The 27,802-nt window shown below is 38.2% G+C and overlaps 1 protein-coding gene across 1 annotated transcript in view; it reads left to right on the forward strand.

Moving 5' to 3' along the window:
- Positions 1-27,802, forward strand: part of LOC140230750 (sodium/calcium exchanger 3-like) — an 82,912-nt gene that overhangs the window by 19,928 nt on the left and 35,182 nt on the right. Inside the window, 3 exon segments of the mRNA XM_072310887.1 lie at positions 20,668-20,805; positions 21,443-21,478; positions 25,356-25,361. Of these exon segments, the coding sequence (XP_072166988.1) occupies positions 20,668-20,805; positions 21,443-21,478; positions 25,356-25,361 (180 nt within the window).

Genomic DNA, 27,802 nt, shown 5'->3' on the forward strand with positions numbered 1-27,802 from the left:
TTGTCAAAATTGTTATGTTTAAAGAAAGGACATGAAATGGGGAAAAGTGATTAAAAAAGAAATTATCTTTTGCTGATTACATAGATATTGTGTACACTGACATATCAACAAAAATTGAAATGATTGTCCTACCCTCTCATATGCTGTAAATTCACTAATTTACACCTATAGAGTATTTTATGCTAAATACCTGATTGCTATGATCACTTGACTTTTATCTTGTGGATCCAATTGCTTTGCATTCCGGCAAGTGATACCTGTTGAAATTGAGAAGTTTTGGTGGTGTTGTTTTGTTGTGGCATCGGTGTGCGAAATATATGTGTCCATCGCAACTCTGCCTACCCTATGGGGCTGTGGGCATCAAGTACATTACTTCCCCTCCGAGCTCTCTCACGATGTTCGGCACGACGTCATGCGATACACCCTTGCAAGACTGGCGGAAGAGTATGCACGATGCTTCTCACGTTGGTGCCTGGCACATCCTGAAATATTCATGTTGTGCGCAGCTCCTCCTTGTAATTCTACCCTCTTCTTCTTCTCTCTCTTTTTTTTTTTTAGCGGAGAACATTCCATTGGGCAGCAGCGCGCTCATGCTGACTCTGTGCCAACCTTCCTTTTACTTCCATCTTTGATTCTATTAACATCCCCAGTGGCGGATCCAGAGGGGGGTGCACTGGGCATGCGCCCCTCTTTATTTTTTGTTAAAACAAAAGAAGTATAAAGAAAAAAAATGGGGGGGGGGCATGTGCGCCCCCTCTAATTTTGTAAAGGTGCCTCCCCTTTACGGAATTCCTGGATCCGCCCCTGCATCCCTCACACATGTATGCATAGTATGGAGCATTTGGTGTTTTGACCTCGTAGAAACTGGCTTTGCTAGTATTGCAAGGGGTGCCATGGTCATCTCGGGTGAAAGTGAATGATGGAAAAGTGCGAAGTGTGAAAAGTCACTCTGGTGTTTTTTACCATTATAGCTGTTCATTAGATAGCCATGAGAGCAGTATTGAGAAGTTTTGACTTGTCAAATCATTTTTTTTTCTAAATATGAATGTACATGTACAGGGCTCGACACTTACTTTTTTTTTCTCTGATTGCCCTTTACGGCCACTAAAATCTTTAAACTTGAAATCATAGTGGCCCAAAATAAAGGAAACAACAATTAATTTGGATTCGTAGTTGCCTTATCAGGCAACCAAAAGAAAGCCTTTTTGGAAATTCTGTGGCCAGACATCAATATTTAGTGGCCCTGGGCCACTGGGCCTCTGGAGAAATTATCATCTGATAGGGAAGACTATTTGCTTGAAAGCTGGATTTTTGAAACATCGGGGCATCAGATTTCTGTCAAAGCAGTAATTTTACTCAGTGTGTGGTTGGCCACTTGTAGCTGAAAAATATGTAATTTGGTTTATACTACACAAAGTACAAAACAAAATATCTTACATAGTGTGTGTCAAGGTCAGGACTGTATGACTTCGTCTTGTTTTATTCCGTATAGGGCAAAAATATTGTGGTTTGGATCCATACTGGAATTTTGTCATGGGCTGCGCTTTATATCGCCTCATTGCAATTGATGTCGGGCTGAGGGTTTGGTGATGTCCCTTTAATGCCACCCCAATTCAATTAAGCCTAAGTGCTTTTGCGCAGCTCCATAATGAACAGTCCAAACTAGCAATTAGGTAGACAACCTCGTTAACCCATTAACACCCATGGATTGCATGTGTTACTTGCAATTTCATGCTGAGAAGAAATAAAGATAATTGCATTTTTTCCCCCATAATTTATTTAAAAAAAAAATTACATATGTTGACTTCTTTGAAGATGGATTGGTCTTCTGTACAGAAATGAAAACAGGTGATTACACCTTTAATGATGGCTTTTATGATGAAACATCACAGGATACGATCTATGATCATAAATCAATGATACTTATGTTTGATGGCTTGCTATGGCCTTAAAGGGAAGATCCACTCTAGTTCCAAATTGACTTTGATAAAAAAAAGTCCCATGGAATCTATGGAATCTAGTGGAGTTCAATATCTCTTTTCTAACAGGCATGAAATGAATATCGTGTGAAAATTTGCTGCCAATAGCATTATGAACATGACTTGTGATAGCCGTGTTTATTAATGCCTGTAGTGTTTGAAGTGAGCATCAACGGTTCTTGAGCAACATGACAGGCAGTTTTGAATGTTGTTTCAAGTGCTACCTGTTTGGTTACAGAATGGCATCCAAATTTCGACAATGGTCAGCTGATAGACATTTTATAACTGGGAGATAAAGTATCCAGATTATATTGTGTACAGTGATGGGTTTCATATTTTGTTAACTGACAAATTTGTCTGGGAATAACAATGAGACCCTCATCCTAAGATTCCTATCGATATTTTTGTAATAAAGATGGCAGTGAGTAGAGAGAGACAACAGCAGGGAGATGACTGAAAGAAAAAGGAAGAGAGAAAGGGGGGAGAGGAGGAATTGTTTTGATAAAAACCCCATCTTTGCACCCAGCTCCTTGATAATCTGTTTCATGATACCCGATGCCTGCAACATAGACCCTTAACAAAACAGCGTATCACTTGTATGTATACATGCTCCACATCTGCTCATCCTTTCAGATTGATGACATTACATTCCTTCGACTATCTGTCAAAATTCTTGATGGTATCGGGGGCCCACAAAGAAAGCAAGGTTTTGCCCCTGTACAATGTTCTGTTATGTTTATGTCTGAAGATGCTGTCACATCTAGGGAGGGGTGTAAAGAAGTAATCATTTTCCAGTCATGTGATAAACCGTTAACCTGTTGAGGACAGGCTGATTTTGATACAACATGCATTCCCATAAACACTTGCCCGAGTATACTCAGGACTCATCCTCAGTGGGTTAAGAGTGCAGGATGTAGAACTCTTTCTCTTTGAAGGTACGCAGCTTGAAAAAAAAAAGAAGAAGTAAGGCACTGTTACACCTCTTATTACAACAAAGGAGACATTCTACCCGTAACTAAAGAGATACTTAGAGTATCCTGGCATTCTCTGGTAACTCCTACTATTAGCAAAATACAAATATACATATGATGATAGTGGTATATTTCATGAACTATGTTCACTGTCATACTTGACAGTGAATGTTTGACCTAAATACAGGATTTTGCCTTGTTGAAAAGACAAATGGGCGTCTGAATGTCATGTTTGAGTTGTAACATGGCTTTTATAAATATTTATAATTTTGTAATAATATCATATGGAATACTCAAATACTAATCAGCAGTAGAGTAATTGTGATCCCATGAAAGTAGAATATTTGTGATGTTCTCCCCTTGGTTGGACATTATGGGATGTTTTACAATGGAAGAACATTTTTGTGTAAAGATACAGAGATGATACCAATGATAGAGCAGTATTCTTATGTCAATGGCAGATTTTTTTTTTTTTTTAATACTTGAACTTTTAATTTTGACGATAGAAGTGATAAAGACCAATTGTTGTTCACTTGAAGTGTTACCTATATTGTATAAGTGAAGTAGGTGCCTATTAATCTTTCTAGTTTATAGACACACGATGCACATTTCAATAAGATGTGACACATTTTGATGCCATTCATATTTTCATGATGCTAGAAGCGACAAACCCAAATTGTTGTTCACTTGAAATGTTACCTAAGTGAAGTAGGTGCCTATTAATCTTTCTAGTTTATGGACACACGATACACATTTTAATAAGATGTGACACATTTTGATGCCATTCATATTTTCAAGGACAGGAAAAGGGAGCCAAACATGACATGGAATGATGATTTGAGTGAGACTGAAATTGAATTGTTCCCCCTATCTGCCATCCCTGAGGACATTCAGATGGTACCTGAATTTGATTACCAGTTTAACACGAATATTTCTGATGCTTGTGTGCCCCTCCGTCTGAGAAATGGTGTCCGAGTTGTGCAGACCGCACTATCAGGGCATTGACCATTACGAAGACTGTAGCTCACTCAAGAGATTGACATGCTTGCCCTCAGCATTCACAAGATGGTTAGACGACTCAAGTGAAGTGCGGGAATTATCATGATGGGTGTACTTGAAGAATTTTCCGCTCTTCTCGGCCCCCTTTACCGTTCCACATTTCCCTGTGCGATTTGACATTTACCGTGTGTGGGGGAACAGTTTCTTCTCCAACCAAAGTGCAAATCAAACTCTATGAGAAGCATCAGGAGAAACTCCATAACGACACTGCACATGGGATGGAAAATATTTATTTATATTTATTCATCTATCTATCTTTATGGGGAAGGGGGTAATGGAAGAGGGATGTATGTAGTGTAGTGGAAAAAAAGAAGAAGAAGAAATGCATGGATATTGCAAGTGATGCTAAGTGAAATGACTGCAGAAGAATGTGTAGGTGAATAGATAGCGACTGATTCATCATCGTTGGCACGGACAAAGTGGGTCTTCTGTCACCGTTGTCATAAGGGCCAACATCAAGCCAGCTTTGGCTAAGTGGCTTGTAGCATAGAAGAAAAAAAAAGAGAGAGAATGGACAATCTGAAAAGGTAGCGTTTTACAAAAGCTCACTGCGAGCGCCTTTTGCATCCGTGAAAAGGTAGCTATCATTGGTGAATCTACTTGATCACACACATGCCTTTGCTGCAGCACATCTTGAATATGGCATGATTCCTGGATGCACAAAGCCGTCTGCTTGCATGCTAGCCCCATTCACACACAGGAGTTATCTCTCCCTTAGCATCAGGGTGTGAAAATAAATTTCATTCACCCTTGTTCACACATGGACAAAAAAATTGTAATAACTGAGCTGAAAGTGAAGTGCTTTGAATCTCTGGATTGCTGCATGCCTGAATAATGACCTTATGGACCTAGCATGGCAGAGTGATTTATGGGATTAAAAACAAGATTGATGGTTGTGTGGCATTCAGACATTGGGAATTTGTAGGGGAATCATCATGATAGTAAAAAAAAAGTGAACCTGGACTAATTTTAACATCATGACACATGTGTTATAAGTTAACAGGTTTTTTTTTGTGCACACATGAGAATTACAGTTTTTGCATCATGTTGCAAAAATCAATTTTCAGTTTGAGTGTGAACAGCCCTAGTATGATCTGCTGAAGTAAGAAAAAAATAAAGAAAGAATGGAAGGAATATGATACAGCTGCAGTGGTAGACTTACAGCTGTAGCTATTGTTTTTGACACCTGTTTTTTGTCTCACACCTGCTTTGCTGAATGGCATGGTGATGACACATCTATGCTGACACACAACATAGCAAGTCATTGTTCAGTGTGTAATTTAGCATTCTTACACATTTGAAGGAATAATAGGAGAAAATGAAGATAAAAGCATTGAGATGGATGGATTTTGTATTGTTTATTTCGTTTGTGAAAAATGCGGCTTAAAATGATCCTGCCATAGTAGAAATCAATCAATGAAAACTGCCCCCAAAGCAGTCAGTGACAGTTCCAATGTAGGCCTATGTGGGATTTACAACCCTGTAACATCAAGCTTTATATACCTCATTTCTAGAATCCTCTCATCTGATTGGTTAAAAGGGGAGTCATGAAAATAACTGCGCCCTATTTTTGAGTTACTGTGACCGGGGCCCGGGCACAGTAGTAAATAGGTTTTAGAGACAGTCGCGACCCCGTACACGTAGATCGCTCATATGTACGCACCAATGATACGACCGCCGCGCATTCAATCAGCGTGCTGTAAAAGAGACTAGCGGACTGGTTTGGAGACAATCGCAACCCCGTAGTACACACGTAACGTACACTGTACACATCACTGTACGCACCAGTGATACGACCGCCACGCTGTCGATCAGCATTGATTAAGAGTGCTGTAAAAGAGACTAGAATCTATATTTTCGGTATCTATTTTTCGGAATCTATATTTTCGGTATATAAAACAAATAATAACTGCTTGACATTCGGGTCACAGTTAAAATTATGGGCCCTCGGTGATGTGAAAACCGTAACCATGCCCTCAGCTTCGCTTCGGGCATAGTTACGGTTTTCACATCACCTTGGGCCCATAATTTTAACTGTGCCCTCATAAGCAGTCATTATTTGTATAATATAGAACACCAATTGTAATCACCAAATTTAGGGTGATGTAATGTAATATGTCACCCAAACATGTATGAAAACTTTGTGTACTAGAGCATGTTCTTTGCCTTGGATGGATGGGTATTTCTTGTTTGATTTTCCACTTGCAAGTAACTGTATGTGTGGATGCATGATTAATGGGAAATGGGCACAAAACAAAATTGCAATGTATCTCATGCTCACAATGGCTCTTTTGTCCTGTAAACGGAGGGGTATGTTATGGGAGACCGCACCTTTTCTTTTTCTTTTCTGTGCATGAAATGGGAGCATTAGGGTGGATTTTCTCCTCTAAAGAAGTTCATATTCATTCTCACATTTGATTTCCCCCGAGGCAGAATGAGATCGGGAGCACAAGGCTGAGGCTTCCCTCTAAAGCCCCTCCCCCACCGGTCGCTAAGGGGATTGAACAGCGTGTGCTGGATGATCGTTCGTGCGGCATTAATACTCGGGGATGACAGGAGCTATCAATCTAATGAAACAAAACGTAAACAGAACTGTTGCTGCATAGTGCCTGTCAGGAGAAGTTTGGATTCTGAGTTAATAACTTAATAACTTTTGCTGCAGGTGTTATTTTTTTTTTGTAAGAATTTTGTGTCAAAATTTACGTAAGATTCCTCTAAAAATTATTTCACACAAGTCATGTGATTGCAGCTTAAATACCAGTCTGTAAGATGATGATGACATGACGTTAGACTTTTTGATGAGAGTCCCAATTTTAGAAATCATCAGTCACCAAAAAGTGAGAGAAACATTTGAGTGTATAATAACAAAGGGGACCATGTTTTTTAATTGTTTTCTATAATTTTCTTCTGTGATCTTGTTAGAATTCATACACATTTTTTTTTCTATAAATGTTTTAAACAACAGACCAGGTGATCCTGTCAGTAAGATGACTAGTAGTCATAACGCAGCAAACCTCATCATCAGTTTTACTGGATCAAGATGCTTCAGATTAAATGTGCTAGTTTGGTTGCCGGGATGATGTCAAGATAGCCTCGTCACTCACGTGCCCGTTGTCCCGGGGAAAGATTAAGTGTGCCAATAATAATTCACCATCACACACCATTGTTGATCCAATATGTCGTTGACAAATGAGCTGTGCCAGTGTTTGAACAGAAAACACAGGGTGGAGGTACGAATGACGCAAGACCAGAAATGGAACCCGAGAGTCATATTGAAATTTCCTTCCATTGTTGATTAACATATTAACATGGCTCTGAAGTGCCTGAGAAATTTGCGATGAGACAACAGGCAGGTGACTAGTGTACTTTGCGCACGTAAAAGTTATGCTTTGTAAGATGGGAGAATTTCTTTAGTTAACTTGCAAGAGATCTATTTTATGCATCTAACTTTAGGAATACATAAAGACAGGTCATTTATTATAAATGTACAAATTCTATTTCTTTTCTTTACCGTTTTTTAATGTGTAGTTTTTTTTTCACATAGTGTCTGATATGTAGTTCCCCTCAACAAAGACCGCAAATGTCAACACTTTGTAAACTTTGATTGGTGTGTGTACATTGCTTCAGGTCTATGCACATGACTTGGGTACAACTGCCTCTATTGCTAAGCAACTTACCTAAATTTGTTGATGTGTTACTTACACACTTGTACCAAGTACACATAATTTGAATATGAAAGAAATAAAGGAATGATGCATATATGTATATATGTGTGTGTATATATATATATATATATATATATATATATATATATATATGTGTGTGTGTGTATGTATATAGTACACACACACACTATATTATATTATATAAGTTATCGCATGTGAGGTACTTGAATAGTGCAGTTGATCCCGCAGAAAATGAATTGGATATATAGCTGTACAGAAATTGATGAGAGAATATCTATGATCTAATTAGCAAGGTTTGAAGGGGATTTGAAGTGGAATAGGCTACTGCTACCACTAAGTGATGCACACAGTGCAGCTGAATCTCATCCCATTTAATTAGTTTGATTGTGATGGAAAGGCTGAAAAGCACTTTAGCCATTCAAATCCATGAGCAGGCTTTGAAAGGGATACCTATTTCTCATCCATTTTTTTTTTTCTTTTTCCTGTCAAAACTGGACATATACATAGGACCTTGTCGGAGCAAAAGTTATGCCTACTGTTTAGAGATAGTGGATTCATCTACTGGAGTTAATGATATAGATTTATGATATTGCAAATTACTTTTTTTTTCTTTTGTTTTGTTTGTTTGTTTGTTAGTTTTTGGTAGGGGGGCATTTTGAAATGAGAATTCATTATTCAAAGGGGAACACAATTTTTGTGTCTGTCTGAGGTTGTATTTTGTGAAGTTGTATGGCACATGGTTGCCGTATGATGCATTCTGCTTCAGTATGGATGAGGGTCAGCTGAAGACTTGTCTTAAGAAGAGGAGGAATAGGATGAAGAAGAGGAGATGGAGGAGGAGGAGAAGAAGAAGGAATGGGGAAAAAGAGGAAGAAGGAGAAGAGGAGAAGCAGGAACACAAGAAAGAGGAAGAAGAGGAATAGACAATGGAAGAGGAGGAGATAGTGCAGGAGGAAGAGGAGGAGAAGAAGGAAGAGGAGGAGAAGAAGGAAGAGGAGGAGGAGGATGAAAGGGGAAGGAAGAGGAAAGAGGTATTGAAAGGGAGGAGGATCACGAGGAGGAAAGAATAAGATGAATAGTAGAAAGAGGAATGGCAGTTAACATGTCTGTCCTCACAGCTAGCAGCTAGCAGCTAGCTTTACATCGCTCAGCTGAGGGAATGCTGTACTCTCAGACTGATCATGCAAAGAGAATGTTGGCCAGACTGTTGGACGGAGTCAAATGTTTTGTGGCGATGATCATGCAAAGAGAATGTTGGCCAGACTGTTGGACGGAGTCAAATGTTTTGTGGCGATAGAGTTTGGATTGGGAGGGCTTGGTGTTTATCCAAGAGGAAGCTGATAAACAGCCCGAGGAAGTCTTGATAGGAAAGAAAAAAACAAACTAGAAACGTTATGTTTGACAGACTTATGTTGTATAATTACATTCTCTGTGTATTCGCTGCGAGCTCTTTCGGAAAGAGCAACAACCAGCCACTTGTCGGATGTGAATAATGCGTCAAATGTGTCAACCTCAAATGGCAGAACCGGATTAAAATGTGTCAGAAGGTGTTGATGTAATTTAGCAAGTCTCGTGCATTTCTTGAATGATGTGAGTGTCATCCAACACCCCCCCCCCTTTGCAGAGTTCATAGTGTATGCATGGAAAATTTTAGCGATGAAAGAGAATTGCCAGACATTCTTAAAATGCACCTTTTCTGGAGAGAGCTGCTAGTGAGTCAAGAGATACCGTTTAGGTCAGATAACCTTCTCTCTCTCTCTCATCTATGCAAATGAGGCTGCAGCTGGCGGAAATCAATCAGATGACACCATATGCAGATCTTGGGTACCAGAGCCGAATTTGGAGGTGACAAATATTGATGGATTCATAGTGCAGCACTGGCTGCAAGTTGTAGCGGGCCAAATTACACATTGCCTTTATCATTGGGAAGAACTAGTTTGCACAAACAGGGTTTCACAACCAGTTGAGGACTGACAAAATGTGTACTATATTCTTGATGAGGGAAAATGTTCGACCACACACCGTAGTCCATGATTATCGTTTAATCAACTAATCCCTGAATACTAGGCTTGCTGTTGTGGCTGATTATGATTTTACTCTTCATTGATCCTTCCTAAAAAAGAAGAGTATATGTCCATGGATGCCCACCTGCAGATCCACAGGACACAATGCTAGTACTACTTTCTGGATGCAAATGCTATCGAATATTGTTGTGACAACAGAGTGGCAAAACCTGCCAACACAATCTGCATTTCTGACTGATGATATCAAACAGCAATTACATCGAAATCGCCCAGTGACATTTGAGATCGGTCAATTCTCCAGGCAGTTGACTTTACTTGCATATGTTCAGCACAATGATGGTGCGGCCATGTTAAACTCAGGATGGAAAATCTTAGATTGCCCCACCCATCCGTCTGATTGTGTGTACCCTTCAGACTTGTAAACCTGCGAAATGGGTTCATGCTCACTCTCAGTATTTCTTGTGTAAGTGAAGACTTAAAAAATAGATTGTCGAGGGTCAGGGAGGTAATGTTGAGCAATTCCGTGTTTGATGTTATATAAGGTGATGTTGTGTGTGGTGATGTATCGGTTCACAGGAGGGCGGAGTGAGATATAGGTCAATTACCACCTCTAATGAGCTGTGAAGGGGAGGACTTGACATCACCCCGTACCATTTATCAAAAATTATCGTCCCTCCACACTCATGTAATTGTCCATCCATTACAGTGCCATTTGACAAGAATTTAGTGCTTGTTGTCAAATAAAGGAGAGCATCATCTCAAGCAAAACTTGTGCAAGATCAACATGAATACAGTGATGTTAAAGAGACAGGTTAGTCATGCACATGCACAATTCCTCATACAAAAGGGAGTAACATATTCTTTTTTATTTGACAAAGTGATGTTCCAAGTAGCTGTGATTATTATGTGGCTATAAGGGGTCTTCCTTAAATCCAACAATTGCCTTGTGCAAAAAAAAAAAGAAAATAAAAAAGAATACATGTTTTTGGCTTATTTGCTACTTGAATTGACTTCTTAGTGGATAATTAGACTAATATGTTTCAGACATGTCTTTAGCATGGCCAGGTCTCACCTTATTTTTTGTGAGTGTTTTACGTTTTGTTTCCTACATTTCCACATATGTGTTGATGTTTCATTTTTCCGTCAGAGAAGATGGCTGGATAGCCCATGTTCAGCTGCAGTAGCTGGTCTTCCATGAGGTCCAGTTGGATGTGAGGCCAACCACTTCACTGGGTTGAATACACCCTTCTCTTGTGATGAATGAATGAATGAGTGAAATTGGAACTTTCATGTGTGTAACTTGTGGCTCTCTCACAAAGTTTGCTTTACTCTCTGGATTAATTTGTCAAGCATAACTCCATTTTCCATGGCCATTTTCTTTTCTTCCTCGTTTCATTGTTTTGTTGCTAAGTCAACTTCTGCCTAAGATAGCAGATTTGGCAAGGGCTGCCATGTCCTTGGGACATACGCTGCGACTGGCCATTGCGAAAGCGTAGTTAGTTTCAGACGTGTGCTCACTTTGCATCACTGACAAGTGTTCATCACTAATTGCCTTGCCATTTCAGCGCCAGAAATGCATTACCTCATGAGCCTTTCTGGCATGCATTCACTCCATTGTGTTTCTGTCTGAATTGATGATGCATTGCTCAGATTCCCTCCTGCCAATTACGTAATGGCAAGTGAAATCATTATACAGACATTCTAACATACTAGAGCAATGTGCATCATACTACGTTAACTTACAGTGTCATGATGAAACTATTGTAAAACCAGGAATGTTTACGCGCATTTTATTTTGAGAATTTGAGAGAGCCAAGATTCATGAAAATAAAATGCATGCAAAAGTCTTGTCTACACTATATGCATAGAATGCCAGAGACAATAACCATCTTCAGACCCTAGAGTTGAAGTAAAAATTTATGGCTCGGCAATTAAAATTGAAATTAATGCATATCTTACCAATATACGACCCTTGTGTCCACACAACGGTCATGGGAAGAAACTCCAACCAATTTATGTGCGAGGGTCGGTGTAACTTTCGGAAGTGGTAGCGCTGCGCATGTCGATCATGCGATTGTTTTTTACCAGTGGCATTTGTGTTCTCCATTCTTGTTGATGGAAATTTTGGCATGAGCGATAGCTTCTCCGTTGCGATCAATTAGGTTAGAATTGCACTACACGCGCATTTGTACTCGCAAAATGTCAACATTGCGATTTGACCCAGGAAGTTTTACCTAGGTTGTAAGGTATGCAAGTTCATAGATACTCCGAGGGCTTGTCCGCACGGGCAATTTACTCTGACCGCCTAGTCCTGGTAGCGAGATACTCCTGAGAAAACTCAGGAGTATCTCATTCGGAGGAAGAGGTCGTGGTAAGTTCCTCCGATCGGAGGAAGTACGGGCACTACTCCGACCTATCCTCCGAAGTTACTCCTACCAAGCTTCCTCCGACCCTTCCTCCGATGTTACTGCGACCAAACTGCCTTCGTCTGAACACAGCTAATTTGCAAAAAATTCAAAGGTATCGTGCTTTGCAGTATGTAGGGATCTGTGCTTTTTCATTTTCTGTCTTTTTTCTCTCTCAAATACTCCAACCTGTGATGAAAACATATAGACTCATTTACTGATAATTCAGCCTGAGTGAATTTTCCAATGCTGCAGCCTTCAGTGAGATTGAGCTTCTTATGAATATATTAATTATAATTTAAAATGCCTTATCCTTGAGATAGAAAGAACTGGCTCTCATGTGAATATCAATAACTTGCAATGAAACTGTTAAATCCATTTCACTCACAACTGGAAGAGACAGTGTAGAAAGTTATTCACCTTTTATTCTCCCAAGGTCTCCTGTTATATGTAATTTTGTACCATATAATGTGTCAGCAGATTGCTAGCCGTTGGAAAAAAACTTCAGGATAATTGATTATTTATCATAATGGAGAGCCTACAGTGTAGGTCTCTGCATTAAAGATCAATATTCATAAGATCGATATCATGCGTATCTCGTCATACTGCATCATTGAGTGCTGAATTTTCATTGATGCTCTGCGTTGAATTGAATGAAATTGAATGGGGTTCAAGAATATGCATTATCATTATCAGATACAGAAACTTGCATTGAAGAAATTTACTACCAACTGTGAATATATGCGATACAGGGGCTGTATTCTGTGCTGAATGCTTTACCGTCAGTTTTGTGGTTGAAGAGGAATAAGGATGACCTTGTTTCTCTGAGCAAGGTCTCTTGTTGTTGGAACACTATTTTCCCCATAGGCTCCCTGTCATTTTCATCATTTCCCAACACTGTAAGACATCTATTTATGTATACACCTGTGCCAAGGGAACTTTTGGTAGTTAGTGGTATACCTTGTCCATGAATGTATATGCTTGGCAGGCATTGAACCCAGGGCATTCTTGTATGAATCCAGAATCTTGTCTGCTACACCATATGAGTCCAGCATTGTATCAAGTATACCATAGGAGTCCAGAATCTAAACTGCTACACCACAAGAGTCCAGAACCTTGTCTGCTACACCATAGGAGTCCATAATCTCATCTGCTATGCCATAGGAATCCAGAATCTTATCTGCTACACTGAAGGAGTCCAGAATCTTATCTGCTATATATCATATCTCTCTCAAACATTTATATCAATTTTGAAGCATTTGAATGCTTAGGGTTTTTATTCATATTCTGTGCAAAGAAGATGCATTGAGGTTGTTGTCTAGAAGATCATGCTTCCCATGGGTTTTATCTAATAAGTGGGATGCCTGCGGTAGTATCACAGTCTCTCCTTGTAGAATAGAAATGATATGCATGTCTTACAAAAAAAAGAAGAAACCCCAAATGCCATGGTTTGGCTGATTTACCATATTCAACCAGAGTCAGATGAGGAACCTAACCGCAACACCGGAGAAAAAACACCAAAAACAGAACAAGACAAAACCCAAAACCAAACCCCCAACATCTTCAGATGAAAGGAGAATATGAGTGTGATTAAGTCTTCGAGAAGTTTTGCAAGCCTGGCAATTTTAGCAATATGGTGAGGGGAATTTGGAGAAGTGCCTTGCCTTGTGACGAGTTACTAGAGAATGTCGAGTGGATGACATCCACTGTGAGAGTTTGAACTCCAGAAATCTGTAAGCGTGCCGGCTGAGTTTGGGAAGATGCAAGAGCCATTGAGCTGTTAGGGATCTTAATCAATCTTCCCCTCACCAAATCAGACATCTGCTTGAGCAGACGACAAATTAGAGGCAGAGGTAGCCCGCACAACGAGACATAAATGTGAACGCACCGCTGCCTCTATTTTCAGCACTTGAGGATGAATCAATTAACATGAATTTCAACAGCTAACTGTTCGCAGACTACGGGCGGCCATGAGGAACTGGACACCATTTTGGGGATTTCGATGTGGGAAACGAGGAAATGTATATTTGTCTCACATACGCATCCACAGATACATAGGAAACATAGCAAGATAAGGAATGATGTTAATATTACTTTGGGACTTAACCGCTTGTAGTTGAGTGGGGGGGGGGAAGGGGAGTGGTTGGTGATTGGATGGGGTGGGGTGAATTCATATCATAATTCAAACTGTAATTTTCTAGAAATCTTATTCATTTTTGATGATTCTGAAAAATGCCAGTGCAGCATCTGCGTGGATTTGTTATTATGGTAACGTTGTTGTGGAAAATAGGGAGCACACTATACTGATATGATCTGAAATACTTTCTGTGAGTATCTAGGACAGCTTTTTAAAAGTTAAGCAGGTAAATTCCATCTTATTCAGTTTCACTCTGATATTGCTTCAGGACTTGTACTTAAAAATGATCACAGAATGACCGATACATTTTATATTGTTTTCTTTATCCTTTTGATATTTTTCCTTAGTTATGATATTATTTTCTTTATCCTTTTGATATTTTCCTTAGTCATGTTTTATGACAATTCACTGAATAGTAACTGCTGTAGGGTGTACTTTTTGCAGTTCATGTGAACACAACCGTAATGAAAGAATCTGAAATGATCTTATTTATGTTATTTCATTAGTAAGTGGAATACTGAAATATATGCTCCTCATGTACATTGTACATCCTTGCAAAGAATAATGCATACATTGTAATGTTTGTGTTAAAGATCGATTGTAGTACAAACTAGAAAAGCACTCTGAGAGCACAGACCTCCGCCAAGCAGTATTCCACCGATGATCTTGCTCTTCCCAAATTTCAAGATTTTTTTCTCCTCTCTACCACTGAGGAAAAGCTCTTTGGACTCTTCCATAGAGACCAGTGAATTCCACCCATAGGTCTACATGCTTAAAATTGCCCGATTTCCCCAATATAGAAGCCTTTGTTACGTCATAAACCCTCAGCTGCATGGCGTGCCTTGCCCTAGCAGAAAGTGGAGCACGCACTTAGTGCGCGCATGCAAACCTCAAATACGCGCAACCTGAACTCCCAAGTTCATTTATCCTACATGCCAAAATATCAAAAATCCTTCATAAAATCCCACAAAATTCTCGGATCACTACCAAAGTTAATCATTGATACTTGTTGTCATTCTCAACCTTTCCTGCAAGTTTCATCCCAATCCGTTAACTACTTTTTGAGTTATTTTGCACACGGACAAACGAACACACAAACCAACGGTAACGAAAACTAACCTCCTCCTGTGGCGGAGGTAATAACATGATGAATCGAGGGAACACACTGTTAGTATGTATCAGATTGCAGATCCTATTTAAAATTTTTGACTGTACAAGGCGACATGTGAAGGATAAAGATGTTTGTTTCATTGAAGTAAAATATGGAAAGCAACATAATTGTAATTTCCACATTTGGTAAAATCAGTGGTTTACCTCGTGTCATGTCCCACAGTGCTCAACTTGTGTATATCATAAATATGCTGAAGTTGAATGATTAGTGTAGATACACAATGTAACCAAAGTTCTTTGTAAAAGGACAAGTGGTGTCCACAATATTTCACCATATCTTCATTTCTTCATTTCTTTCTAGGATGTTGCAATGAGTAAATCATGGGATACTAGCCAGAGTGAGCTTAAAACATTCACAGTCTAAATTCTATGTGGAAATCATTTTAAAAAATTCAAGCAGACTTTGGGAAGCTTCGTGAGCATTCATCAAAGTTATGAACAGTGTGTAGAAAAAAAAGAAAAAAAGATTGCTTGGCTATTAAGGCTACTGAGTAGAATGCAGAGTCCAGCTGATTTCTTAATCTCTGCAAGTGCAGCTCGATCCCTTGAGATGGAATATACAGCATTAGAGAGGCTGCGTAACAAGTGTGCATTTACAGGATGTCTTGTCTTTCGCTGTCTTTCCTAGCAGACAAAGCAGACAATTAGTCCTTCCAATGCAAACAAAACTGGCAAGCGGTCTCAAATGTATCTCTTTGCTTCTCTCCCTTTTCATCCTTTTCCCATTTCTATCTAATGCCTCTGTAACAGCTTGCCGCTAATTGGTCTCAAAGAGACCAAGCTAACTTTCCATCACAGCCTTACTGGTTCTTCTCTTCTCTCACCTCCACAGCCCTTGTCCTCCCCTTCCCCCCCCCCCCCACCTCTTCCCAACCATTCGCTATAAATGTTTACACTGAAAGAGTGGAGCTAATGTGTAGAGTAAACTGTCGCCGTGTCTGGGCCCGAGACTCCAAGGAAACGTTGCCCAGGGCATCCTATCCCCTCTCTGTCTAGCTCTTGATGGGATTGAATGACACCAAAGGGAGAAGCGCCCTGAGATGAAGAGGGTCCTTCTTATGCTAATTATCGGGGATCCCTTGACGCTCTACCTCTTTGTGAAACAGCAATGAGTTATCAGGATTTCGCTGGAGTAGTAGGCTTTTTTAGCCTTTCAGACTAGCGAGAGATGTAGGAGGAAACTGAAAACAGTGATTATTCTTTGCATTGTAACGAGGATTAGGAAAAAGGCGTTTGAAAGTTTAGTTCCCCTTTTAATGAATGGCACAACAACTCTAAACAGATCATTCCATAAGTGAAAATGGGGGACACTATGGTAATTAAGCAGTCACAGCCAGAAGCAAGTCTGATTTCTATATCAATAGTGGCATTTTCAGACTATAATCTGCACAAGGGATAATGAATACTGAAGTGCAGTAACAAGTTTTATCCACATTGATCTAGTCCTTTTGAAAATGGAAAAATAAGTACATTTGATGTGTTAAGAACTATTAGTTTGGTTCTTAAGCTCATCTGCTGCATTGTCATTGGGGATATTGGATGTGATCTGTAAAATCAGAAAGGTCTAGTCATAAATGCCTTTTAGAGGCGTGTACATGTCGGTAATTGATGCACGTTAAGGAAATGTAGCTGCATCCACAATCTTTGAATGTATTATTGTGTTTTTGAGAGGTTTCTTTGGGAGTCTCTTTGAAGGGGATTCAGTGTTGGTGTGAAATCTCTTTAAGCAACAAATTTGTGTGCACCTGCAACATCGAGTTGGAAAGGGTAGATTGGCTGTATCACCTCTCTATTGACATTTTCTTTGGAACAGATAGAGTAAACAGTTGAAAGAGAGAAAGAATGGAAGAAAACTTGCTTTGGAGAGGAGTGGAAACGGTTGTCAAGTGATGGCGAGAATTATTCACGCATGTTATCCCATCCAGAGGGGCTCTATTCGCGCCTTGTGTTTGCCGTAGTGCTCATGTGATGACGTGATGAGTCGTGTTTGCTTTCAGCGTGGACTTGTCTGGACGAGGTCGTCTCGCTGGATTTACCCCGGGACAATTTGGATGTTTCTTATTCCTCCTCCCCCACCCCCCCCCCCCACCATCCAAAAGCTGGCGGCGAGCTATTTCCTGGTCTCTTGGACTGTCCGTCATGGGACACCATGAGTTATGCAGAGAGAGGGCAATTATTATCGTAGAAAAGTGCGGTCATGTTTTCCGACCAAGTCTGAGCACTCTCCTTTATAGTGGGCATGAGTAGATGTTGCTTCTGAAAACCTGGTCTGTACAAAAAAGGATTGACCATTTGAGTAGGTGGCAAGATATTTTGTATGGTGGGTTAGATGGAAGCATCAAAGTTGGAAGCACCAGTCAGGACTGCTGGTGATAGGTGTTGTCATCGAACAGAAATATTGTTCTTTGTTGTTTGCACTGATGTGCTGGGTTTTAAAACTCTGTGATGTGTAGTATTCGTTTGTGATTTAGTTATGTTTGTTTCCTGTTCCCATTTTAGCTCTAATACATCAATGCTGATAGTGTGATATTACCAATCCTTATCGCGACCCAAATCCAAATCCCATTTGCTGGCTCCATTTCGTAAAGCTCTAGCCCCCCTTTTCAACCCTCATCTGCCTAATCCTGAGCCCCATAAGCTCAGCTGGCCTCTCAGACCAATATCTATAGCTAGAAAATTGAGCACATACTAGTCTAGCACATGGTACAAGATCAGTTTGACATTTAACTCTATCTGGATGCTGGAATCCTTAAGTAATTGAGTTCTTGAAAGATTTGTAACATGAATAAGATGAGAAAAAATTATTCTTATTTGACACAAAAACATATCAGACTATCTAAATCATACATATTATAGGGTATAGGGTATACAATCTTGAGTCATATAATCCACTATGAAAGAGTTGCATGGGTGAATTTCTCTGTAGGCGTGGAAAAATATGTTTTGGGTCAGTGACATTGATTTTCATTTTGTTGTTTTTGTTCTCTGAAGGAGTAATCATCCTTGTATCTTTTAATTTTTTTGAAGTTTTTTTTTAAAGCCATATTTTGTTTCTGGCATTTCTCCATTTTCTGTGTTTCTCCATTTTCAAATTTTGTGGCAAGGGAAAGTACCTATGAAAAATCCTGAACGAAATTTCAAATAGGTTTGCAAGAGCAATGAATTCATACTCTGAAATGGCTACAGCAAGAATATACCTGATGAGTATTCCAAGTGTCAGGATTGTCTTGTAATCCCTTCCTAGTAGTGAGTTACTTTGGAGTTTTTAGTTCCCATTTTTATGCATACATAGAGTGTCAGTATACTTCTGTAGATCACCTTTTCTCGTAAGTGGCACCACCACTGTTTACATTTTCTATGACTTACTTCATTCAGTTAGTAACTTTTAAGGTTTTAATCAGATATAGGAACTTGACATGATTTAAAAGCCAAGAATTTCTTTTTAAATACTGTTTATTTTTATGTAAAAACAAAATCTAACCCAACCTGAAGTATTTTTGTTTCTTTTGCTTTTGGTGATGCAAGGTCAGATAGGGATATGTTTATGCAAGTTTGTGTATGTGTATAAGTATGTTTGTGTACGTGTATGTATGTTTGGTCCATATGCTTGTGTGTACAGAGAATTTAGAGCAGTTGTCTAGGTCAATAGGAAGAATGATCATTTTTGGGCCTGGGACTTCTACTGAGAAATGAGAGAGAAAATAGAAATACTAGTGATGGCAATTGCTGAATGTACGATTACTCTCGTGGCAGATTCTGATTGCCATCGCTGGGGTGATTATCTTGACCATTTTAACCTCTACTGATAGTACTACTCCATAATAGCCACTTTTTTCAGTCGTATCTCTTGCAGTGTGAGGAATATTTTGTCTGTGTGAGGCATTTCATCATGGATTTTCAATATCAGATCAAGTGAAGAATTAGAAGACATTAATTTTTAGCGATACCCTCTCAGTGCTCACACTGAATCCGTTTCAGAAAATGATGTTAACATTTAATGAGTGCTAACCTGTGAAGGAATTCAACTAAAGTTTTCCATGCATTTTCTTTAACTCATTGAAGATTAGTCTGAGTGTACTCGGGCAGATGTCTATGGAAAGTGCATGTTATAGCAAAATTATCTTGTCCTCATTTGGTTAAGTTAGTATTTGTTTTTGTAATTAGCAAAGCCATGTTGATAAGAAAGATTGTAACAGAGAAATTTTCTGCTCTATAACTTTTAAAGCATATCACAGGATGTAGCGATATTTCTTTTGGCTTTGGGTTGTGTGGAATTTTCATCTCCTCCTCAGCGATAAAAGCGTTCTTGGCATATTTGCTCCCCGCATTCAGTCAGCTATTCATCATGGAAAAAATGATGGCATATGCAGCCCTTTGTACTTTGCGTACCACGGAGAGTTGTCAACGGCAACTGATAATTACCCTATCTGTCTTGCTAGGGGCGGTATCTCCTGCACTATGACACATTTTTCATCGTCGTTCATCTGCTAATTAAAAAAAGATAAAAGTTCTAAAGTTGCAGGACACTCATGCCGGGAGATGCAAATGTAAGCTGATATAATATCATCAACCGTGTATTCCTCTTTGGTATATCTAAGACTTGCACACAGTCATTAGTAAATTGCACCTCATCCATGCATGCATCAGCACACGTGAGGGTGGAAAGAATAGATGTTATTTCATTGGATTCCGCCTCATTTTCTTCAATGGATGATAATGCAGCTGTATTGCAATTGATGATGATTAGGGTCAGCACTTATAAAAAAATGAAGGTGAAGGTAACGAAAATCATGATGACAGTGTATTGTGATGGGGAGGATGATTGTCTTCTCATCATGGCTGTCTGGATGCTGTTAAAAAAACACCCTTAAAAAAACATAAACAACATGATACACCACATCCAATACTGAAGTATATTCTTCACTATGTTTATGTTACATTTCAGTAAAATATATATATTTTTTTCAAAAGAATGCATAATAAAATTTTATTTCTTGTCTCTCTCTCTCTCTCTCCGTGTAACCTTTCTCCTGTCTGTCTGTTTATCTGTATTTTATTCATTTCATCTGATACTTCTCCCTCTTTGAACGCTCTGTCCTTCTTCTCTGTATTTTTTCCCTTTTTCTTCCTTCTCTTTCTGCTCTCTCAATCATGTTTTTCCCTTCTGTCTCTCCTATATGTTTCCTCTCTCTCTCTCTCTCTCTCTCTCTCTCTCTGTATTGGATCACTCATACAGGGTTCTAAGAGACCTAGAGGCTGGGACTGAAGACAATCGCCCACTTTACTTAGAGGAGGAAAAGCAACAATTTGCCAGAGCGCGGTAAGCATATTTTACACCCAGTGTAAGAAGAAAAACGACTATTACTTGTGACAGGTCCATTGCAATCCCTTTTTAAAAGATGTCATGTATTTCTTCATAGTTCTTGGTGCAAGATTCTGATATTTCACAAATCTGTCAAATTTGTCTTTCCAAGAAAGCAAAATAATTAAAGCTGCAAACTCTTATTTAATATCTTTGTTTGCACAATACTTATTCTCAATTGTGATTAATTTTCCACAAACTGGACAAACTGATATTTCTGACAGATTTTCTGATACTTGCATAGCATAAAATGACTTAATTTGCAGAAAATTTCACTACCATACAGCACTCTTTTTCCTTGACAAGCGAGATTGTGTGTGTTTAATTTTTATTTCAAAGACCTCCCGTACTGACAATTTTAAAGTGAGATTAATCTTAACAGAACATTTTCTGTGTTCCTGCATGTGGTGAAAAGTAACTTGTTTTTACCAAACTAGAACTTCTAACCGAAAAGAAAGAGTCTTTTTAAAAGGCAAAATGCCACTTTTCATTATCACATCATTACAGAGAAAAAGAGTATCATGTATCTATGGAACTTTCTTGTCAATGAGTGGCAACCATGAAGTTATGCCCAGGAGAAATACTCTACTTTGTTAACTAATTCTCTGTTAATTTTGATTCTGCACCAAAGTTCATGTAGTCATCTTAGTCAAGTTAGTCAGCCAAACAGGACAGCCCGCTACAGGTATAAATTCTTTTTCTACCCTACTGGGAAAGTGTGAATCAACATATATTCAGTTTGCTTAAATCATTGTAGTTAGTTTTTTCCCTTTCATTTTTTTTCTGATAAATACCCAACATTAGTCATGATTACTCAATTAACACTTCAAACATTCTGGTCACTTTCACGAACCATTTGAGGTTGAATGCTCCATCAGCACAAAGCTACATATTTTTTCCCTTCTGCATCTGTCTGTTTTGACATTACTGGTATATCACTATCACATGAAATAGTATGACCCATGGTTACCAAAGTTTCAGTTTATCCAGTGCCTGGATACGGTTGCCATGACAATGGCTGCTCATCCATCATCTCCCAGACATTTTGCTGAACATACCTCATTAGAACCCCCTCCCCCCCTCCCCCATGCTGCATCAAACATCACTGTTGTCCCAAGCCATACACCTGCTGTAGCATTAATCATGATAATCCCTGTAGAGTAATTCCTGCTGATAGTGATGTTGTCATCTATTTATTGGAGGGGTCATTTGCCATTTAAAGGAAAAATCCACCCTGAAAATTAGTTTGTGCGAAGGAAGCAGAAAAAATTATAGGAACAGGACAGTGAAAGTTTGAGCAAATTTTTATGAAAACTAAAAAATTGATGATCTTTTTGAAGTTGATATCGGTCAAACAAAAATGAGCATTTCTGTGATGTCACACATGAACTCACTCCCATTTGCTCTGTACTGTACTGTACTGTCTCCATCAAGTAAATTTCTAATCATACATGCACTGTAATACAATCATTTTAAATATTTTTTTCTTACATCCATTCCATGAAATACTATATCCAATATGAAAAAGAGATATTTTACTGTAATAATTCATTGCTCCTGTTTACACAAGCTAATTTTCAGGGTGCACTACATGGCAGAGCTTTACCTTGCATACACTGTACACCTTTTCCTAATCTTATTGATGTTTGGATTAAGGCCATATGAAAAAGAAGCACCCTGATTACAAGTGAACAGTAAACAGCAATAATGGTTAAACTGTAAACCACAGATATGATATCATTACTCTGAAACTTATTATTTATGACATCTGATAAAATTGATTTTCCCAGTCATCGCTCACATTATGCGTCTTTTTTTTTTTTTTTTTTTTGGTTCAAATAAGGTAATACCATCTCTGAAGAAAATGACACAAAATGTCACCTTGGCATTACGGCAAGGTCATGTGTCCTTTGAGATTCGGCAACTACCAGTTTACCAAAACAAAACATCAATACTACTAATGGCCGTCCACTTTCATTCAGCTTAGAAGAAATGGCCATTTTTTTCTTTATCTACCCTAGACAGTCCATGATTCCTTGCTTAACCATTAATTAGCAAAACTGATGGATTAGAGTAGAAGGACATTGACTCAAAAGTAAGGTTGTGACCCTTCTGGTTACAAACCAACAATACATTTATTCGGTTTGATTCCCTCCTCCCCTCCCCCCACACACATCACTTTATAAATTTGTTCCTGGGGTATTCGCTGTCAATCATCATAATTGAAGTAGAGGACGATAATCAGATACATGCATATATTGCCACACAGAATAAAGCAACCCTTTTTCTAACTTGGTGTTGCCAGGGCTATGGTGTTCATTGATTAGGTTAAAGGGACACCAGTGTCTACAACAATATCAACAAAATCTGCACTAAGCAAAAGATTGCATGTAGAGAAGAACAAAATACTTTATTTCTTTTTTCTACAAACTGTATTTAATACAGTTTTTTTTTCCCTTGACCTTAACCCCCATATCATGTGCTAGTTATCCTAAGTTGAAGAAAGACTTTTTGTATTTTTGTTTTTATGAATTTTTATGATTTATACAAAAACATGACAATCAAATATAAAACTACAGTGTATAACTAAGTGTACAATACGGTTGAAGACTTTTTAGAGCAACTTATAAAGAAAAACCCTTTGTGAACAATAGGTTGTGTCACTGTGAGTAGATTAGTTGTGCTGTAATGAGGGCATCTCACACAAAGTTAAACTCAAATGAGTTCCTTCGAAAAGCTTTTAAGGTAAAATTATTTCCATTCATTTTTCAGCAATTAAATTATCAGTATACATACAACTAAGAGTGTCACTTCACTTTTCTTACAATTTTCAAAATACTTCATAAGCGTTGGTATGCACTGAGATAGATCCCTGAATCTTTGTTGAGTGTTACATGTGGTTGATATACTGAATACTTTCCATACTTATACCCTATGTTAATCTTTTCACATGAATATTGTTTTGATGTTTGATGCGAAAAAGAAGCATAAAAGTGTACAGAAGTAAAGTACAAAGTTTAAGCATAATTCTGTGAATTTTCTAAATAACACTTTGAATAACACTTAAGTTTTTTTTTTTTTTTTTTTTTAATTTCCTATCATCCTATCAGGAGCAGTTTCCCTAGTGTAAAGCATAAGTGTTAGTGGATACTGTGAAAATGATATTTACCTTGCATATTAATTTGTACAACCTTTATTGGATGATTTTATATCACTCTGCCATTAGGCTATTATTGAAATTGATGAAAGATTGATGGGACTAAACATGAGGGCTGCAGTATATGTGCCCCAGTTCTGATGCATTGAATGTTGATGAACATTACAACCACTTTGATACACAGTGTTCATTGATTTGTTATCCCAGAACTCAAGCAGAGAATTCTGATGCAAAAACAGACTGTAATGAGAGAAATATCTGAGATATGTAATTAAAGTGTTCATCTAATGTACAGAGAAGTCCTTGTATAATAATCCATAGCCCCAGTGGTCAGCTTAAGCCATTGGGTATATATATTCACATGTGATTAATGATTGCCAAGAGAAATTAATCTCCTCACTCATGCTGCCAAATGTGATATTTGATAAGTGTTAATTTCTACAAAGAATTTCATCGTTCAAATTCTGTCACTTTTGTTTTTATTCAATTGTTTTCATTAAGTATCTATTCATTTCTAAACACTGAAGTACATTAGTGGCTATTAATAACTAAAAAAAAAAAAAATACTTTTCCATGCTTATAATGGAATTTGAATGAATGGTCGTATTGTGAATCAAAATCAAAATCATGGTTGCATGTGTATCTAATCAGTGCATTTAAAATCTGAGTAAAGTCCTAGTAAGCTAATTGTGTATAGGAAAATAAATAGCAATCTTTTTCCAGGTCATTGTTTAATAATGTGGCTCTATCATCTATCATGTGCACTAGCAGAAGTGTGGCAGGATCATACTTATTTCATTAAACATATTAACAATATTTAAGGTATAAAGAAATTATTTCAGGAGATGATGATAACTTTGTTTTTGCGCATCCTGTGTGATGAATAGGTGTAGTGGTTCCCCGCCCCATGAAGATCTCTATCCATGAAGTAATAGGCATTGCTCAATGATTTAAGTCTAGTGTGTTGTCCAGTCATGACTTTATTGTCTTTTTCCATTACAGTAAAGCCAGGTTCAGGTGTTTATTGAGCAATGTGGGAAACTCACTCTCTGTGAACTGAATTGAGTAGCATTTAATACCATTGACTGTGTAAATCAATATTTGAAATTTGATTTTTTTTATACTCTTCTGGATAAAATTCAAATTAGCATGACTATCTATCTATTCAATGAACCAAACTTTGTCTTCACAGTGACTTGTGTTGATAATGTACAATGGTCCTTTCTTCTTTCTAGTTCTGTGGAATTTCAGCTAACCCTACTCATTTGTATGATTTTTTTCCTTCTCTTTCTCATCCTCTCCCTTCACAACTCCATCCATTTTTGTTGCTGTGTTGTTTGTCTTCGTCTCAATACGTCTCAATGTCTGTGTTTGTCTCATGGAATGGTGATGCCAACACGTACAGATCAAGGTAGGAAATGAACCGGTTTCATGCTAAATGTTGTTCACGTCGCGCTTGTGTATGGAAACTGGTAAAGCATAGCTGCCTGCAGTAGTGCTACTACCATCTTTTTTTTTTTTCTTTTTTTTTTTTTTAAGGAGTGGCATGTTTTGTGTATTCTTGTATTTTTGTTGCCATAGTGATTTGCATTTCAATTTTTTAACCATTATGTGTAACGAAGTAAAGCGTGATATCCTTGCATGAGAAGCAAAAGGAGGTTAACGAGGAGAGAGTCTGTGGAGCAAAGACTCTTCCCATTCCTTGATAAACAAAATGTCTGTCACACGTGGAATGGGTCAAGGTGAAATAATGGTTTCCCACGACTGTGGGGTAGAATCTGAAGCTTCTTCCATTACATTCAGCGAACATTCCATACAGACATTTTTAGGTTGGGTGAATGGATTTGGAATCTTTCTTCTTCTTCTTTTTTTTTTCTTTGTAGTGCAACAGTTGTTGTGCAGAAGAAAGGAAAATGCAGGAGAAAAATTTGATTTACTGAAAAAAAAGGAGCGTAAAAGTTTTGTTATTGCAAAACGAGTATGCTGTTATGCTGTAAAAAGAAAAAAAAATGGCATGAAAGATGCATTACTCTCCCCCCCCCCCCAAGAAAAAAGGAGAAAATACCAGACATTTACTTTCTTTGACTTCTCACAGCTCCTGATATCAATCTGTGCAAGTTCTGTCGTGCAAAAATTGATTCTATCAAAGTGATCATTCATCTCATCTGTGTGTTCATTCCACTGTATACATGCGCTGTTTCATTCGTGGCAAGTTGTGGAGGTTTGTTTCAGGGCGATGTTGTCTGTGTTGCATCGTTGCCGCGGCCTGCGTGGTGGCAGTCTGGTCATGCCCGTCATTCCACTCTAACTCACTCAGTGCCACGGCTTTAGAGCCATGGATGTCAGAGTTGTCAGAATGGCAGAGTTAATCATTGGTTGTGGCTTACATTCTCTGTATGTCTCCACTGGACTTTAGCAGGTGTTTCCAGCTCAGTGTATACAGACATGTATCTCTTCTTCCATGCTATGCAATGAGTGTATATATAAGCAAGGAATTCGGGGAATGCTTAGAACACGTGTTTAGAGTATAAATGACCAAAATAAAAATAGTTTTCAGTTATGTAATTTGATGACAATGGTGATGATGATAGTAATAATAGTATAATGATAATGATAAAATGAAAAAAGTACTGATGATGATGATGATGATAATAATATAATAATAATTATAATAATGATAATAATAATCATAATAGTAGTTTCAAGAATAATTAAAATAATGATAATGATAACAGCATTGACTATATCGATGATATGAAATGCATTTATAAAGTGTTAATTCTAAGTTTCTGAGAGCTGACACAAAGTAATAATGTATGTTTAGACAGCTGCAACGTTTTCATTAGATTGGCAGTCACGTGGCTGCAATGTGCATGACAGTTTTTCTTGCCTGATTCAATGTCCCTGTTACAACTGTAATTTCTCTGCAACATAGAATTAAAATATATCCAGGGCATAAATGTCATATATGTAACCACACGTGTAAAAAGCATGTGCATGCAGTCACAGTTACTGCTTTTATACTGTTTCATATTTAAAGCGAATTCTCTTTTCAAGGCTCAGTGATGAGGAAGAAGGAGTTTTTCCATCTTCAAGCACTGTGTTACAATATCAGCACGATGCATATCATCAGGTTAAGATGTGAAATTAGATGTACCCTTAAATTAACTCGGCATATCTAGCAGTAGCAAGCAACATCAAAAATTTCTTAATTAGGGCAAGTTCGTGTAAAGGAGGGTAATAGATTCTACCTTCTCCACAAAAGCCAACAACAACAACAAAAAGTTGTGGGCAAAATGCAGAGGGAAGATGAAGCTTTAGCTGGAAGCAGGTAGATTACAATAGGGAAAGTGCATTCTGACATCAACATTTCATTTCCACCGGTTGTCAGTAATCCCATGATGTCAAAAGCGTTAATAGCTAATTGGTGTGGCTGGGTGTAGTACTGCTGTCACAAACACTCAACGCCCCTATGTCATGTGGGTATATTGCACAATAATCCATCTGTACATTTTGTTGCGTCAAATGCTTGTCCAGACTTAAAATCGTAGCTCAAATGCGTGTACTTTCCAAACATGTTTAGGAAGCATTGCAAATTAGTAGTATTGATGGTGAATGCTCATTTATATTTGCTGTACATGGGATATCATATGTTTGGTGTTTAAGTACTTTTCATTTGTTTTCATGGACTTATTATGTGATCATTTCAATAGTTTGTGTTTTTACTAGAAAATCAAAGTGATACAACAGAATTATGCAATCATGGTAGTTGAGGAACTACAATACATCTTATGCATATGTTGTGAGGAATCATTGTTGAATGTGTATGTTTGTCTATGTGTTTGTTTTATG

Source organism: Diadema setosum, chromosome 7 (assembly GCF_964275005.1).
Source record: "Diadema setosum chromosome 7, eeDiaSeto1, whole genome shotgun sequence".
Lineage (NCBI taxonomy): Eukaryota > Metazoa > Echinodermata > Echinoidea > Diadematoida > Diadematidae > Diadema > Diadema setosum.